At 38.8% G+C, this 19,067-nt stretch overlaps 1 protein-coding gene across 3 annotated transcripts in view; it reads right to left on the bottom strand.

The window, feature by feature from the left end:
* The window catches only part of RTN1 (reticulon 1), a 140,116-nt gene extending 121,264 nt beyond the window's left edge, over positions 1-18,852 (bottom strand). The window contains exon 1 of one of the 3 annotated variants that reach the window (XM_039319472.1): positions 18,344-18,852. In XM_039319472.1, coding sequence (XP_039175406.1) covers positions 18,344-18,527 — 184 coding nt within the window. In that variant the 5' untranslated portion in view covers positions 18,528-18,852. The remainder of the gene's footprint in view (positions 1-18,343) is intronic. The other 2 variants (XM_039319471.1, XM_039319473.1) reach the window with 2 other exon arrangements.
* Positions 18,853-19,067: the final 215 nt, after the last annotated feature.

Here is a 19,067-nt window from a genome sequence, read left to right as displayed (position 1 = left end):
AAATTGTGATCATGTGTCCATGGGGATGCTATAAATTCCAGGTCCAATCATAACTCACTTTTTTCAGTGCTATTATAATTTTGAATGGACACTAAAAATGGTTTTGAGGACTTACCTGCATTGTTTCATAAAATTCAAATGTCTAGAATTAAAGCAGCATCTAATGATGAGATGCTGGCGTCATTGTGGTTAAGCAAGAGAGCTGCTATTGTAATCAAATATGCAAGAATAGGTGACCCAAAAGTTTGTCATTTTGATTATATTCACATTTTAATTTTTAGAACAGGTTGCAGGTCCTCTGGCAATATATCTGCCATAACACACTAAGAACATGCCAATTTTCCAGAATACTTCCAATGAATCTCCTTAGTATTCTCTCCTGTAGGGTGTTTGCCACCATACCTTTTTCTAGGCAGGTAGACAGACTTCTAAAGTATATTACCAGCTGAACTTTTCTAAAAATGCTTCTGGAGCCATTTGTGACTGATACAAAATAGGCCTTTGCTTTGTAGCATGTCAGCTTCCTTCTTATTTTGTTTAACATCTTTTGGGATACCAAGGAAATCATTCAGGGAAACCCATCTCTATGTAGAGAGAGATGGGGATGGGAAAATTCATTTCAAGGCAGACAATCTGATTTTGATTTTGAAAACAATATATTAATGCTTTCTGCTTCAAAGGAACTTAGTGTCCTTAACTGGTGGGGATTGCTGAATGGCCCTGCTCCTCAACTTTTAAGATTCTGTTGTAGTGCTCAGCTGTCAAAATAAAGGAGCATAAATCCCAAATTGCTAGTAAGCTACCATTAGGAGTTTGGTAGGCAACAGAACCTGGCTATCATAGTGAGCACAGAAACAAAGAGAAATATTTTTTTTTATTTTAGTTTTACGCTGAAGGGAAAGAATTGTATATTTATGTATAGCCCTGAGCAAATGATATATTGCACTCAGTTACTGATCAGCAAGCCGAAACTGATTGGCTGACAGTTCTCTGTGCTCAGCTTGGCCAGAAAAACAGAGAGTTGTGAGTTCTACCTTTACAAATATATATGCATGTATTCATCTATGTATCTATGTATTTATTTATTTAATACATGGAGCAGTCCTTGGAGACTACTTGGAAGTTTCAACTGGTCCAGAATCCAGTGGTAGTAATAGACATGCCCATGCAACACTTCTGCTTTTTTTAAAATTCCAAATAGACTTTATCTAAGTGCATTATATATTGGATTCATAATCATTGGAACATGCAAGTTCAATTATGTGGAAGAACCCTAAGAATTCCATGGGGAGTAGTAGTTTCTCTTCCATGCCCTTTTAATACCAAAGCTAAAGAAAATAATTTGAAAAACAAATCTTCAGTCCTAACGTCTTGGAGGTAGCATGAAAAGAAGGTAATTCCCAAATTCCTGGGAATTCAAAGACCAAATCTAGCCCTAGTCTGCTGCTTTTAATAAAGTCAAGGACAGTAAACAATGTCATTGGTGAAAGAATAGATGAGCTACTAAAAGAGAAGAAATGGCAACCTAGTTCTGGAACAGCAGAAAATGTGAGAAAGAAACTCAAAATAACCCCACCTTGATTCTTTTTGGTATAAGTTGGGATGGAGGAAACTCCAATAGGCTTTCAGGATTCTCTTATACAATAATAAAGTAGCATTTCTAGAAACCTTGTAGTATTTATTTCCTGACCTTACTTACATTGAAAAGTTGACAGGGACTGAGAGTGGGCCAACTTACATGGAGTTAGGAATTGGGGGTGAGAGGTTGAGTTTATGTGCTTGACTCAGAGATCAGGATCAGGGTCTGAGCAGATCAGCTAGCATGCATGACCCTCTACCTCTTGGCTTAAAATTTCTTGTTTAGATATAACACCACTGCAATCTTATGAACATAGGGACCCTATTTCTCGGTAAACATGCATAGGGATGCCATATGGCTTTATCCAATGTTAAGATTAAGGACTAAATCAGGGATTTCAACTGCAGATAGCCCCCCCCCAAAGCCACCAAAGCTTAGAAATCCCCCATAACCCTCCATAAATTGTGACTCAGTCTGAAGAAGATCACATACTTCTGTGGACTCTTTGGTTTTGTTCGCTTGTCTTACAAATAACACACTGTGAAAGTTGGACCATAAGAAAGACTGAGCGCCAAAGAATTGAGGCCTTTGAACTATGGTGCTGGAGAAGACTCCTGCGAGTCCCTTGGACTGCAAGGCGTTCAAACCGGTCAGTCCTAGAAGAGATCAACCCCGACTGCTCTTTAGAAGGCCAGATCCTGAAGTTGAAACTCAAATACTTTGGCCACCTAATGAGAAGGAAGGACTCACTGGAGAAGGGCCTAATGCTGGGAAAGATTGAGGGCAATAGAAGAAGGGGACGACAGAGAATGAGATGGCTGGATGGAGTCACTGAAGCAGTAGGTGTGAACTTAAATGGACTCCAGAAGATGGTAGAGGACAGGAAGACCTGGAGGAATGTTGTCCATGGGGTTGCGATGGGTCGGACATAACTTCGCAATTAACAACAACAACATAATGATAATTATAGATGAAAAATAAATTGAAATTTGTAATTCCAAATCATTAATGTATTTTGTGGGTTAATGACCCTCATTCTCCTTTAGCTACTTCACCTTTTTCATATGAATTGAACATCCAACAGTCTATCTGAATCACGAAGTAACAACATCCATAAATTCCAAAGTAACACTAACAAAAAGTATGGGAGGAGACAGGGAAGAAAAGAAGATGTGACCCATATCACTTCTTCACAGAGAGTAACAACAACATTGTTATTTTCATTTGTTACCATAGTCAGGCTGACCTACTGGATTCAGAATAGCACAACTTAGTTTTACACAAGAATGAATTCTGCATTTATCCATGACATGTTTCCACTGAGGATTGATAAAGCTATTCAAAATAATTAAAAGTCTGTTTGCGTAGATTTCTGTAACCATTTTCTATCATATGTTTACTATCATAATGATACTTTGTTTCCCTTCAGTTTCTGTTTTCCTATTTAAATGTTAAACATTCAAGAGACACAACTTCCCTTATTCCTGGTTACCATTCTGGGAAGCTCCAGCTCATAATTTTGATAATCATTGCCAGAGTGTAATTCTGACTAAGAGCACAATTATTTCTCTAGGCATTTTGGCTCCATTGAGTGCCTACTTGTGCACAGATTATCCAGGTAGATAATCTTGGTTGACAGTATGAATTTCATTGCTGATCTGGCTAATGTTAAATGATTAATTCTGTTTCTTTAAGGCATCTAATTTACAGTGCCTGAGGCAATGCATTGCTATATAATCAAATGCTAGAAATTATTCTTTACTGATCTGAGTAAGCTAATGACTGTTAAATTATAAGAAAGCAGTATAAAATACCATCTTTGGATCATTTAGTCATGGTGTTCTCCATAAGCAGAACAAAAAAGTGATGAGTAGGCTTTTGGCTGCCAGCCTTGAGAATCAGCTACTGATCGGCCAATATTAAAATCGTAGAAACTCTAGTACCTTATACTCTAATATATACATGAGTCAAATGGGGAGCTCAGCAGTAAATGTCAAATCTATGTCTTCAAGCCAACAACCTGGTACTCTTCAGTTGTTTTGGACTTCAACATCCTTCAGCCTTGCCAACATTGCCAATGGTAAAGGCAGTAATTTCTGTAAGGAATATGTAAAAAAAATCAAGATGGCAACTACAGCAGTTTTGCCCATTCACACATAACATTGAATGGAACTTCAATCATGCCAATATCTTGAGTTTGTTTTTACTATACTTGTGGACACCCTGGAAAGGGGATTTTAGAAATTGTAGTCCAGATCAAGCAGATCTTGCTTCTCATTCTTTGTTTAATTCTTATATCATAATGTGTACAAAGTAAGGAACTTGACAGAGGTAAAATATGCAAATTGCCATTGCAAGATTTTGTTATAATCAATCTTAATCAAAGTAGCTTTAGCCTTCCTGTGGAGTTGAATTCTTTTTCTGGTCTACTTAGTACAGCAGATATCAGTCTTGTAATTCTCATTGTGTTGTGCTTCTTCCTCCTTATAATTCAGCAAATTAGAAAATTATTTGTCTGAGCCACCTCCAAACATCATCTGCAGATTCTGGACTTTAAAAATATGTTAGAGAAGCTTGCATAACTCTATCAAATTCACCTTCCTTACTCTCCTACAGTATGGGATATACTTTGATTGGCAGTTGTTCAAACTAAACATTATTTATGAGTAGTAGCATCATCTAAACTTTATATTTTGACCGAGTAGGTCATCTGGCTAACTGTCTACCTCCACCAGGCTCAGAAAAGATTGGTTGTAATCTTACAGACTTTTGCTTGAGTAACATTTCTTGTTGGGAGATAGAATTGTGAGGCCAAATGACTGTTCTTTTACAAATTTCACTTCCTTTTTACATGAAGTTATGTTACTGGATTCTGTTTTGTCTTACTTTTTGTTTCTTTCCCTTTTAAAAAAACCCATATATTTACTAGAAAAATGCCAATGTTGCCCCCCCCTCAATCTTTAAGTATTTCTCAATAAGAAACAAAGGAACTAAAATATTTTGTATTAAGCACAGGCTTACTGAATTATAGAAAATAATTTTCTGACATTAAAAAAATTGCAAACACCATGTGTAACAAGTATAATTTGTTTGATCAACTGTACCCTGACTCTAAAGTATTTTTTAAAAACAAGAGGAAAGGATTGTGCAACATCATGATGGATCCTGCAATTTTTATGCTGGCTCAAATCTGTCCTATTTCTTGCTGTCCCATACCCTCTGCTCTCATGATAGCATTTGAGGCATATAAGACATAATTTTTTAACCTAAAATCCAGGTTTACACTATTGCATTGTGGATACTTTTTGCTGGTAGAAATAAACTGAAAATTGGAAAGGATTACTGTACACAGTTTGATAATAAGATGTGTAAAAAAAACCTTAAATAACTTTCTCTCTCCCCCCCCCCGCGTATATGTTTGTATGTGCACACATGCATATACAAACACATATGCAACCTACTGCTTCTTCATCTGGACATGGACCTTTGTCTACTTGAAGTCTCTCCCTATCCCCATAATAAATTTATTGCACTTATCCCTATAAAAAAGAAAAAGGTGATTCCTAAGATTCCAGTTTCTCTCCCATTTTTTTACAACGAACCCCCTTTCTTTCTTTTTTAACCTCTCTGCCAAATCTAAATGAGGATAATAAAACATGTTGAAGCAATAAGTATAATGGGGAACAACTAAAGATTCTAGCTATGTTTAATATTGTAAGGAATGACAGCATAGGTTTTGTTTCCAGACATTTAAAAGATGAGACAGTTACTCCTGTAAATGCATCGTGTCTTCCCTGGTAAATACAATCCCACGTGTATCTCAAACTGCTCCCCCTCAAAAAAAAAAAAAAAACCACCTCAAATCACCCTTGCATTTGTCAGTATTTTCTTTTTCTCCTAGTTGATATCAATTCATTTTTCTTCCTTTAAACATAGTTGGAAGAATCCTAGGAGTATCTATAATCATTTTCTCCATAAGGCCACATAGCTCTGATTTGTTACAATTAAATTCAATTACTACAAAGAAGACACATTAGTGCATGACAATCACCGAGCAAAAATAGTACACTGTCTCTTGGCCTAATAGTATTGAATTGCAGATAGAGATAGCCATCCTTGTTAATATTGCAGTTTGCTATTGAATCTGAATTAAGGGATCCTTTGGAGTTTCAGTGAACAATAATGGTTTTGTTGTTACTGATAAATGAAAGTCTCTTCAACAGGAGGATTGGCAAATAGCAACAGACAGTTTGATTTAAGCCCTGTACCAACATTTTACTTCAACAACTCAGTGCTGTAGTAATTACATGATAGATAAGGATGCATAAAAGATAAAAAAAAACATTTAAAATTATACTTTGGTACTCAGTATTAATCAGGCAAAAATTATTTCTTAACAGAACTGGCTATTCCATTGAGAACAATGAAGAGAGCAGTTCTTTGGCTCCCCCTCTCACTATTTAGGAATCATAAAACAAAACCAAGGATCAGTTGTTTAACTCAGTGGTTCTTAACCTTTTTGAACGAATCGCCCCCTTGAGCCAGTGAGGAAGTTGTCATGCCCCCCCTCCCCCAACATAACCTCTCAATCACAACATAGGAAATAATTCTTCAATTTATCCAAACACTTTTTTTGTTTTCTTTAAAATTGTCATCAGGACATATCGATGCAAATAATTTATTTCCAGTCTTTTTCCCATATCTCAACTGTGTGAAAACTTTTGGTGCCACCTGTCACTTTATTCCATGTATTTCATTATTATCTTATTTATTCAAGACACTTAAATGTAATGACCACTGAAAACAAAATTCAATTGCAAGAAAGTGAAATGCCCAAAAAGAAAAACAGTAACATTTAATGATTGAATTACAAGTGAAATTTAAGACGCAAAAAGAAATATAAAAAGGGCATAAGAACAAACCACAATACAGGAACTAAGAATTTCAGGACGAAAACTCTGAAACTAAATTAAGATTTGAGGAAAGTATATATAGTCAAGCACACTGTAAAAAGGATTAAAAAGCCACAAAGAAATTGTAATATCGAACTGGAGTGCACACTAAAAAAGTACAATACAAAGAGATACACAAAATGTTTTACAGAGCCACTCAGCATGCAATGTTTTGAAAGAAGCACTCCCCCCTCTATCACTGCCCATTCTGGCCAATGGGTAGAGGCTGCTGCGCAACGAGCATAAAGATAAGCGATGCGTCTTCACATATGTACGGCGTTCTGTACTGAAGCTAGCTGGAGGAACATTTGAAAACACAATTCAATCCACTAATAGTGAGTGATCTGATATTTTTGTACGACAGATATACACTGATTCACTATATGAAAAAGTCTCAAAAGTGTCCCCAAAACTTCTCATTCCATCACCCCCATATCGCCCCCTTTTCGTTCCTTCGCTCACGTGTCGCCCCTTTTCGTTCCATCACCCCCCTGAAAAACAAAATCACCCCCTGGGGGGCAATATCGCCCAGGTTAAGAACCACTGGTTTAACTCATTAGGAGTGATATTTTTTTTACTGCCAAAAAGCAATTTGAAGCACTTTGCTACTTGATATCTCTGCCAGATAGAAGACAGGACAGGTATTTGCTGTTCTCAGTCAGACAGCAAAATATTTTGTGCCAGGCCTTGCATGCGCCTGAATCTGAGACGATACTGTTTCTATTCTCATTTCTGAAGAAAATTTGGAAATGCCTTTAGGACAGAAAGTCGATGCTAATGAATATCACATACATAGATTGAAGGTCAATAATGATCTCAGGTGATGGGTGCCATTTTATGGCCATTGGGAATGGCACAGACACAAAACATTATACTGTCTAGATGAAGATGAGATCTATGTGGCCACTATAGAAATAACTCTAATTATTTAGAGTCTTTGGGGGAAGTTACTCTACTGAACCTGTTTTAAAGCAATTTAAATGTATATATTTAAAATTGATGAGCCTTTGCACTCAAGAGAATTCTAATGTAGTGTGGTGTAGTCTTGACTGTTCCACTTCTTCACCAAAGCTTTTGAATCTCCTACTCCAGGGAAATAAGACTGGCCTCTTTATTACTGGTTTCAAGAAAAGACATGTTGATTCTAGACTGCTCAGGGGATTATGCTGAGCTCTAAAATACTTTACTGCTTGCTGTTCATTAAGTTTGTAACTTTTATTTCACACTTTTGAGCTTATTGGGTGTTTATTAGAGCTACCAGATCACAAAGCAAAAATTAAGACCACTAAAGAATCAGAGAACTAAAGTTTTCTTTATATCTTTGCTGCCATCTAGGGCAGGGGTCCTCAACCTGTGGGTCGTGACTTGCTGGCCAGCGGGCCACAAAACAGGCTGGCCATAGCACGCATATGTGTGGCCACACTCACCACTTGAGCTAGCACCGCTGCCGTGGTGAAAACAGGGCACCATGTGGTGAAAACTAGGAAGTACTAGCGAGTGTCACATGGGCACTAGCATCACCCTGTTTGCATTGCGCATGCTCACAGCCCTGTTTGTGTATGCGCACACATGCATGCGTAAAATGCTTCCCTTTCCCTCCACTTCTGTTGGCTCATATGTGTTTGTGTACAAACATCTGGTTCCTTTTCTGTAAACTGATCTTCAGAGGGTGCAGATCATGAAAGATGGACTACAATATATATTACTGTAAAAACTTAGTAACTATAGGAGCAAAAATAGAATTCTAAATTCATAGCAGTGGAAAGTATTTTTAACGTCATCTAGTGTAATCCCCTAATTGTGTGCAGGATCACTACACTATCTTGAACAGATGATCATCTCACCTCTGCCTGAAGACCTTCAGTGGAAAAAAACATATTCTACTTTGTGTAGTACTTTATTCCATTTCCTGACAATTTGTGCAGTGAATTCCTCCTTTGGAGAAATAATGGGTGCTATATGAAAACCTTTCAGATATTTGAAGGCTACGATGATAATAAATAATAATAATAAACTCTTTATTATCAAAGTATAACATGTATACCAGCGGTTCTCAACCTGTGGGTCGCGACCCCATTTGGGGTCGAATGACCATTTCACGGGGATCGCCAAACAACGCGATCCACCATTTTTTTTCCTCAGCCGGCGCAGGGGGCGCTGCCGCGCATGCGTGCCGTGCAGGGGGCGCCGCCGCACATGCGCGCCATGCAGGGGGCGGCACAGGGGGCGGTGCCGCGCAGGCATGGCGCGCAGGGGGCGGCGCGTGCATGCGCGTCGCGCGGGGGCAGCGCTGCGCATGCGTGCCGCGCAGGGGGCGGCGCCGCGCCTGCGCGCCGCCTCCTTATCACCGGGGTCGCCGGTATAAAAAGATTGAGAACCACTGATGTATACAGTGAAATTGGGTGAGCCTCCCTCTGTGCCCCCTCTCACCACAAACTCATGGTGACTACAACCCCCCCAACTTATTATTATGATAATGATGATGATGATATCCATTCTGTCATGTCTGACACTCGGCAATTGGGCCTCAGTTACAACTATTCTTTATTAGATTTGCTTTTACCATCTTGACAGACCTCCTCTAAACTCATTCAGATTCGTCACTGCCTTTTTTTTTCTTACTTTGGTACCCAGAACTGGACACAGTTCTCAGACATGGCCAAATAAGATGACCTCCAAGATCCCTTCCAACTTCATTACTATTACTATCATCATCATCATCATCAAATGGACCCAGGAAATTACAGACCTATCAGCCTGACCTCAATACCTGGGGAGATCCTGGAAAAGATAATCAAACAACGAATCAACGAACACCTAGAGGCAAACAAAGTCATTTCTAAAAGCCAACATGGGTTTGTCAAAAATAGATCATGCCAGACAAATTTTATTTTATTTGACCAAGTGACAAAATTAGTGGATCAGAGGAATGCTGTGGACATAATTTATTTGGACTTCAGTAAGGCATTTGATAAAGTAGATCACAACCTACTACTTGACAAGATAGAAAAATGTGAGGTAGAAAGCACCACCACCAGATGGGAAGTGTATAGTAGGGTGCCACAGGGCTCTGTTCTGGGCCCAGTGCTCTTCAATATCTATATCAACGATTTGGATGAGGGGATAGATGGGGAACTCATCAAATTTGCAGACGACACCAAGCTGGCAGGAATAGCCAACACTCCAGAAGACAGGCTTAAGATACAGAAGGATCTGGACAGACTTGAACACTGGGCGCTATCTAACAAAATGAAATTCAATGGTGAAAAAAGCAAGGTTCTACATTTAGGCAAGAAAAACCAAATGTACAGGTATAGTATAGGGGGTATCTTGCTCAATAGTAGTAACTGTGAGAGGGACCTCGAAGTCCTAGTGGACAATCACCTAAATATGAGCCAGCAGTGTGCTGCAGCTGCCAAAAAGGCCAATGCAGTGCTAGGCTGCATTAACAGAGGGATAGAATTAAGATTACGTGAAGTGTTAATACCACTTTACAATGCCTTGGTAAGGCCACACTTGGAATACCGCATCCAGTTTTGGTCACCGCGATGTAAAAAAGATGTTGGGACTCTAGAAAGAGTACAGAGAAGAGCAATAAAGATGATTAGAGGACTGGAGGCTAAAGCATATAAGGAACGGTTGCTGGAATTGGGTATGTCTAGTTTAATGAAGAGAAGGACAAGGGGGGACATGATAGCAGTGTTCCAATATCTCAGGGGCTGCCACAAAGAAGAGGGTGTCAAGGTATTTTCCAAGGCGCCTGAAGGCAGGACAAGAAGCAACGGGTGGAAACTAAGCAAGGAGAGAAGCAACCTAGAACTACGGAGAAACTTCCTGACAGTTAGAACAATTAACCAGTGGAACAACCTGCCTCCAGAAGCCGTGAATGCTCCAACACTGGAGGTTTTTAAGAAAAGACTGGACAGCCATTTGTCCGAAATGGTATAGGGTTTCCTGCCTGAGCAGGGGGTTGGACTAGATGACCTCCAAGGTCCCTTCCAACTTTACTATTATTATTATTATTACTATTATTATTATTATTATTATTATCATCATCATCATCATTATCATCATCATCATCATATAAATGTATTTTAAATTTCCCTACCCTAATGAAGAACTTTACATTTCTTTCTATTCCTTTCAGTCACTGCTGATTTGTCTAAATCTTTTCAGATTTTTTTATCTACAATATTAGTCATGCCTCCTAGCTTAGTATCATTTGCAAACTTTGCAAATTTCTCTTCATCTCATTGTCAGGTACTCTCATTCAAAAATGAGAGTACCTGACAAAAATGTTGAGCCACACAGGGCATATGACAGAGTCCTGTGGCATTCCAATCAATACTTCTGTCCAAGTTGAAGTGGAGCCATTCAGGAACAATCTGTGGGTGGGATCTTTTAGCTAACTGTGAGGCCATTTAAAATGACTTCATCCAACATATATTTAATCATTTTAGGAATATCATGAGGTTCTCTATTGAATGCTTTTGTGAGATCCAGGTACACTATGTTTATGGCATTCCCTGATCTACTAAGCTAATAATATAGTGGAAGAGGGAGAGTTAGGCTGCTATATTTTGTCTGCAACAAACTCATGCTGGTTCCTGCTAATTGCAGAATGCCTTTCCAAGTCCCCATAACATGTTGTTTAGACATTAAGCTGACAAATAAATGCCTATGGCTTAATTGGTGTTAGAGTATACACCCAATCCCTTGATCAAAAGGAATGATATTTACATTTTCAAACCACAATAGCTGAATTCATAGAATAAACTCAGCCACCCAAAAGCAAAGTATATTTTGATTCAGTATAGTGTAAGAATTCACTAGTAGAATTTATACAAGCTAGCAGCTCATATAAATGTACTTTAAAAAATCAGTTTCCAAAGAATGAAGTACTTGTATAGAAGTATTGTGTTTCTTTAAAAATTATCATCCCTGAATAAAATAAGTAAATAAGAATGTTCAGAAGCAGAAAGTATAATGGGTAGCATGACACAGAGAAAATTATCTAGCATCTCGGTGTTGCTGGCAGAGAATCTCTGGAAATTGCATGACCAGTCTGACACTGCTTTTTATTATTTTTGTCTCTCATTTCGAATAAACAAATGCGCACTGTGGGGGGAGGAAGGAAGAAGGGGAGAGAAGATGAATCTATGCTTGAAATTGCCATTTTCTAAGAAAAGGATCAGATTTCTTTTAGAAGCAGGGATGTGCCATTGTCTGCTTAAATTTTATATTTTATTAGGCAAATGCATTCTTTATTAATTTTCTTAACAGCTACAGTATATGGAAGGAATAGATGTCAATTCCTCAACATTTCACAGAATTTTGATTAAAATTTAAGAACAGTGCATGATCCCATAAATCAAATCACATGTTAATTACATTTGTGTGGCAATGGCTGCTCTACAAGAGCTCCTGATAGGGGTTTATATTAAGAGCTACATTAATACACATAGCATGGAGATATACTCCCATATACATAGAATGGGACATACAAGCAAAAAGGCTGTCACTAACTTTCAATTATTTTACTATTAATGATGGAGACCTCTAAGGGAAAGATCAGAAAATTATTTATTTCATTTAAAAGATCTGTATGGCTGCCCATTTTAGAAAACAACACACCCAGATGTTGTCAACAACATCAAACTACTGTATTACATATCCCGCACAAAAAGTGGTTGAAATCCACAAACATCCCAACAGCTTCAACAAAAAGAAGAAAGTATGAAGGTTAACAAAACCTGATTATCTGTCCTGCACCACACCAAGATCCTGCCCCAAACAGGAGCAACAGGAATCAGCTCCCCCAAAATGGGCAAATCAGAAACATGCCTGGACAAGAACACAATCAGGACTCATCTGCTCAGACTAATCAATCAGAACCCCACACAACAAGCTAATCAGGAATCAGCACTCCAAGAATGACCAATCAAAAGCTGGCATGGACCAATCAGGAACCAGCACCACCCAGAACAACTTTCTAGGATTGGGCACAAACAAAGAACCAATCAATTACCAACCTACACCAATTGGAAACCATCTCAGCTAATGACCAATCAGAAATCAGGACACCAGATTACAAAGGCAGGAGCCCAATTAGTTCTGTTCAGTTGCCAATGGTCTATATAGCAGACCACCTTGCCTCTGAAAATGCTAGGTACAGGTAATAGTAATAGTAGTAAAGTTGGAAGGGACCTTGGAGGTCATCTAGTCCAACCCCCTGCTCGGGCAGGAAACCCTACGCTATTTCGGACAAATGGCTGTCCAGTCTCTTCTTAAAAACTTCCAGTGTTGGAGCATTTACTGCTTCTGGAGGCAAGCTGTTCCACTGATTAATTGTTCTCACTGTCAGGAAGTTTCTCCTTAGTTCTAGGTTGCTTCTCTCCTTGATGAGTTTCCACCCGTTGCTTCTTGTCCTGCCTTCAGGTGCTTTGGAAAATAGCTTAATTCCCTCTTCTTTATGGCAGCCCCTGAGATATTGGAATACTGCTATCATGTCCCCCCTTGTCCTTCTCTTCGTTAAACTAGACATACCCAATTCTCGCAACCGTTCCTTATATGTTTTAGCCTCCAGTCCCCTAATCATCTTTGTTGCTCTTCTCTGTACTCTTTCTAGAGTCTCAACATCTTTTTTACATCGTGGTGACCAAAACTGGATGCAGTATTCCAAGTGTGGCCTTACCAAGGCATTGAAGAGTGGTATTAATACTTCACGTGATCTTGATTCTATCCCTCTGTTAATGCAGCCTAGCACTGTGTTGGCCTTTTTGGCAGCTGCAGCACACTGCTGGCTCATATTTAGGTGATTGTCTACTAGGACTCCGAGGTCCCTCTCACAGTTACTACTATTGAGCATGGTGCCACCTATGCTGTACTTGTGCATTTGGTTTTTCTTGCCTAAATGTAGAACCTTGCTTTTTTCACCATTGAATTTCATTTTGTTAGTTAGTGCCCAGTGTTCAAGTCTGTCCAGATCCTTCTGTATCTGAAGCCTGTCTTCTGGAGTGTTGGCTATTCCTGCCAGCTTGGTGTCATCTGCAAATTTGATGAGTTCCCCATCTATCCCTTCATCCAAATCGTTGATGAAGATGTTGAAGAGTACTGGGCCCAGAACAGAGCCCTGGGGCACCCCACTACACACTTCCCTCCATATAGATGCAGTTCCATTGAGGACCACTCGCTGAGTACGGCCGGTCAGCCAGCTACGGATCCATCTGGTGGTGGTTCTGTCTACCCCACATTTTTCTATCTTGTCAAGTAGTAGGTTGTGATCTACTTTATCAAATGCCTTACTGAAGTCCAAGTAAATTATGTCCACAGCATTCCTCTGATCCACTAATTTTGTCACTTGGTCAAAGAATGCAATAAGATTTGTCTGGCATGATCTATTTTTGACAAACCCATGTTGGCTTTTAGTAATGACTTTGTTTGCCTCTAGGTGTTCGTTGATTCGTTGTTTGATTATCTTTTCCAGGATCTTCCCAGGTATTGAGGTCAGGCTGATAGGTCTGTAATTTCCTGGATCCTTTTTTTTTCCTTTTTTGAGGATGGGAACTACATCAGCTCTTTTCCAGTCCTCTGGTAGTTCCCCTGTGCTGCAGAAATGTTGGGAAATCTGTTGTCTAGACCTTAATCACTAACCCTGAAGCCCAACACTGCCCAAATTTATCACAGTCTTTACTTTTGTACTGAGGGTGTATTTTTCTCAAATGAACATGCACAGGAGAAAGCTGTTTGGGTTACTTCTCCTTCCAAAGTTATTTAGCATATACTATAGATTTTAGATATAAAACTGCAACAGAGAGCAATTCTATATAAATCTCCTGTTTCACAGTCAAAATTCGAATTTTGACTGTGAAACAGGAGATTTATATAGAATTGCTCTCTGTTGCAGTTTTATATCTAAAATCTATAGTATATGCTAAATAACTTCTTTAAAATTAATATTTTAAAAAAATATGGAGGGAGGTTCCTGCAACACTGAATGAAATCATGAAATACTGCTCATTGCTAAAGGGTTTGCCTGTTTTTCAACAATGAGATCTGCTCTTAAATGCACAGTTGAAGTAGTATTAATCAGAGTGAATCCATGCTGCTTTAATCCATGTCAAGCAAATCTTCCTACAACAGTTCTAAAGAACTCACATAATTATGGACTTATGTAATTCCAGAGATGTAATATCAGCCACACACCTCCAAGCTTTCAGTTGCAGACTGAGGAAAATGTCTGAGAAATATTGACGTGTTTCACATCTGTTCATTAATACTGTCACACTTAAGAATTACTAAGGGGTATAATATTAAAAATCACATAGTATGAAACCTTTGACTTGCTAAGCCAGTACTCTAAAACAAGAATTGTAAACTGACAACAAACTCCCTGCTTACTGATTGGAGCAAATACATTTTTTATAACTTTACAACTTATTTTAGAGATTCAGTACTTTTAAATATCCTTTCCAAATGTATGCCCCTTTAAATATCTTTAAAAAGAAAGGTATTTCTCCTCATAATTCTGAGTATGGTCTGTGACAAAAAAAAATTCAATTTCTTAGTTAAGAAAAATTTTGTACGCTGCCCTGAGTCCCTTGGGATTGGGCGGCATATAAATTTTAGAAATAAATAAATAAATAAAAGAGCAGCTGATGGGGGAAAATTTCCCATCAAAATACTGAGAATATTATGCACAGTGCCTACCTCACTGTTCTTTATTAATCTTGAAAAGGTAAGCAGAATTAGATTTAGTGTTTGGATAAGTAGGTTAAGATCTCATGGGACTTTAAAATCCAGAACTTGAATTATTAACTTTTCACCTGTCTTTGATTGTGAATCTAATTGTAGATTTCCCATATAATAGTAATAATATTTCCATTTGTCAATTACAAAAGACCACACTGCTTGGATCCCCACATATACTATGTCAATACATTACAGCATTCTAGATTCTTGGGACGAAGTCAGTGTATATGAAGGCCATTAGCTATTTGAACTAATGCAATCAAGGCCCAACACCAGCTAAAGAACTGGCAGCTGTGATGCCACATTGTTGCGTGCCTAACAACAATAAGATCAGTTTCATTGTGGCTGACTGCCCAACCCTTGGTAATATTGTCTTACTATTAGTCACTCATCTTCAGGAGTTGGGATTGAAATGGAGCTCTACAGAGACCTCCAAAGTTTAATTGATCCCAATCAATCTTCTATCAGCTATTAAACATCTATTGACATGCAGCCACTTACTGACCTCCTTTTGACACCCAGGCATTTATCACCCTCTTGGATAACTCCATCAAAACTTGAGAGATTGATACTGACCACTATGGGGAAAACAGTTTAACCAGGGCCTTTAAACTAGAAATGCCCGCATGCAATCTAAGTGCTGTGCTTGGGATACAGATCTGCATGGATTATTTATCAAAAAGGATAAATCTTCCATAAGCACAATAGATGTAATCACCATCAGCTCTGTAATGGAATAATTTACTTTACTAGAGCTGCAGTATGAAAAAAAAAACTTTACTTTTAAACACTATTAAATTTATTGAAGCATAATTCTAAACTATTATGCTCAGAGCAACTTCTGTTATTTTTAAAAAATGGTTTAATATTTGGAATACCACCACCATCCTTTGCATATGTTATCATGTGTATATGCATGCAAGTACATGATTTTCTAAAGTGGTAGAAACTACCTTTGTATCATTTTATAATACCAAACATTAGTAAATGGTTCATATCATGAGATAGCTTGCATATGAAATACTTTCAAAAAGCAATTTTTAAAAAAGTTTGTTTACAAAGATGAACATTTCTCCAGAGACAAAATGTATTTATTTAAATTTGTTGTCTGTGCAACTCCAATGGATTTTGGACTAGTAATAGGAACTATAGTATGAATTATTACATTTGGATAGGGAACAAATTAGTTTATTCTATTCTTCCAAGTGCAAGAAAATATTGATATATTCTGATAGTACTTAGAGATATTGGAATGCATGTTTTAAATGTTATAGGCCTAGAAATCACAGTAACAAAACAACATCCCAACCTTCTAATCCTATAAACATATAACCATGCTGCTAAGTAAGAAAGAAATACAACCAACAAATGACGAGGCTTTTAAAAAAGACACTGATTTAAACAGAAGTAATAAAATGATTATTCCTGTTATCTCCAGTTTTTAGATTTAGTTCATATATATAATAAAGAATTTTCTAAACAAATTGCTTTGAAAAAGTAATGCCCCAAAGGACTGAAAGATAAGTCTCTTTTAAATGCTTTCCTTAAAATCCATTTAGAAAGTTTTAATCAGAGGGATGAAAGCAATCATTTTGGGATGAAAGGTAGTTGTGTTAATCTGTTGCAGCACAAAAATAGCAAAGAGCCTTGTGTCAAAAACACATTTATTAGTCTTTAAAGTACTGCAAAACCTTGTAACATTTTAATGCATTAACAAAATTTAAAAAAGATTGTAGAGATTGAGGCTGAGATTACAAAACCACCTCCCCTGGTTTCTTATAGGCTTTGATAGTGTTGTGTTTTCTGAGCAAGAGAATATTCATTAGATATTTCTCTGACTTTTCCATCCCCCTCCCTCCAGCAATTACCCTTCGATGAAATCCATCTAAAGATCTTTTTTCCTTAATATACTTGCCACCTCCCCTTCCTCTTCACTGTGGAATCTGATTTCTAATTAGAGACTACCAAACAACTTTTTTTTTAAAAAAAGAAAAAGAAATCTATTCTCAAAGCAAATTAATTTGGCATCTTACATGGCCATTCATCTCATCCAACAGTTGAACATTTCTCCACATCAGTGCATAGGTTTTACTTCAGTGTTATATTCAGAATAAGCACAAAGAATGGATGAAAAGAGGAAATCATTTTTTATAAAATCATTTTATAATTTCCCCCAATGTGTAGATGGTCAGCACAGCACATAGCTAATTGTGTATTTCCTTCACAGTTAAGCATCCTTAGCAGAATGAGGTCAGGAAGAGGAAAACTCAGCCCACCAATATAGTTCCTAAGGTAGTGAATGGATATTGCCTGACCAGATCCCATCATTTCTCCCAGCCACTCCCACTCCTCAACTTGCTTCATACAAGTTCAGTACTGCAAGGTTGCATAAGGGGCATAAATCCGTTTCTTGGCTGGTGGAAATTAAAAACAGAATAAGCATTTAAGGCTTGGCACAGAAAAATCATTTGGTTAAAGACAACTCTGTTACTATGAAAAATGTACAGCAAATTTTAAATTTCAGACTTGGAGGAGGGCCATCTGCAAGGTCCAGAATAAAAGTACAGACCAACAGTCTATTTGCAATCTATAGAAATCTAGCACACACAGTCAACAATGTAAAAGAGAAAATAAATACACATAAAAATCATTTGAGCAAAAGGAAAGTAGCCATATCCCAGGGGAACAAAAAGTACCCAATCTCAGTATAAGCCAGTTCACCCAAATAAACTAGATTTAAATAAAACGTAAGTACACAATGATGTCTCAGAAATGACTTCTATCCATTCACAGAAAACACAACAATGGACAACTGAGAGAATGTTAAGGTTTCCAGCTAAAACATTACACCTGATAATGCATTGAAAATCCGTATTAAAGGCTAAAATGCATGATTATGAATCAGAAGGAGCGCTAGGAGCCAACGGAGAACTTCGGAAGGAAACCAAATTTCCTCTCCATCTCTTGCCGAGGCTCCTATTCTGTACCGCCCTGAACGCTGGAAAGGGCGCAGGAGACGTGCAGCCCTTTGTTTAGCATCTTTCGGTACCTCGCCTTTTACCTGTAGATGCAGTTGCCATGGCAACGGACGGCGGTTGCTCAGCGGCGCTGAATGCCGGTGCCGGTGCCTGCGCGCCTTCGCCTTCCCAGCGCCTTGGAGACGCTCCGGCTGTACTGTCATCTTCCGCACCGTCCCCAGCCCGATGCTCCTCGGAGTTCTGGAGATCCGGCGGCGGCGACGACATTTTAGCTAGGTCGCAGGGCGGATTAGCTCAGCAGTCAAAACCGGAGGATGCGGTATGGGGAGGGGTGGGGGGAAAGAAGAGAGGAAAGAAGGCGGCGGCGGCGGCGGCAACGGCGGCCGCTGGGGCGTGCGTTCGTGTGACTGCTGGCAGCTACCGCAGGAGCCGCTCTGGGAAGATTGGGCGGCTGCCTCGAGAAGATACGGCTGCTTGGGTAGTACTCTTACGGCTGTGCCTCCGCCGCTCGCGCCTTTTACGCAGGTGCACCTTGGGCGTTGAGTTGGAGTCTCCAGCCCTTGCGTCACCCGCTGGCTGGCATATCACAGAGCAGGGAGAGAGCTGCTTGCCCCTTTAAACTCTGCCCCGTTTAACCGCTTCGTCTCAGTGGCAAGAGGCCTAGACGGGTTCCTTTTGAAGCGTTGAAACAAAAACAAACCCTGGATGGAGAATCTGGCTTTGTGAAAGGTTCCCTCATGCATTGACACAAGTCTCAATGCACTATGCTGACAGAGATAATTCAAGCTTGTTTGTTTGATACTAGTT

The sequence above is a fragment of the Crotalus tigris genome, unplaced genomic scaffold, assembly GCF_016545835.1.
Source record: "Crotalus tigris isolate CLP2741 ecotype Arizona unplaced genomic scaffold, ASM1654583v1 scf7180000023598.3388751, whole genome shotgun sequence".
Lineage (NCBI taxonomy): Eukaryota > Metazoa > Chordata > Lepidosauria > Squamata > Viperidae > Crotalus > Crotalus tigris.
This window is presented reverse-complemented; position numbering and strand designations above follow the sequence as displayed.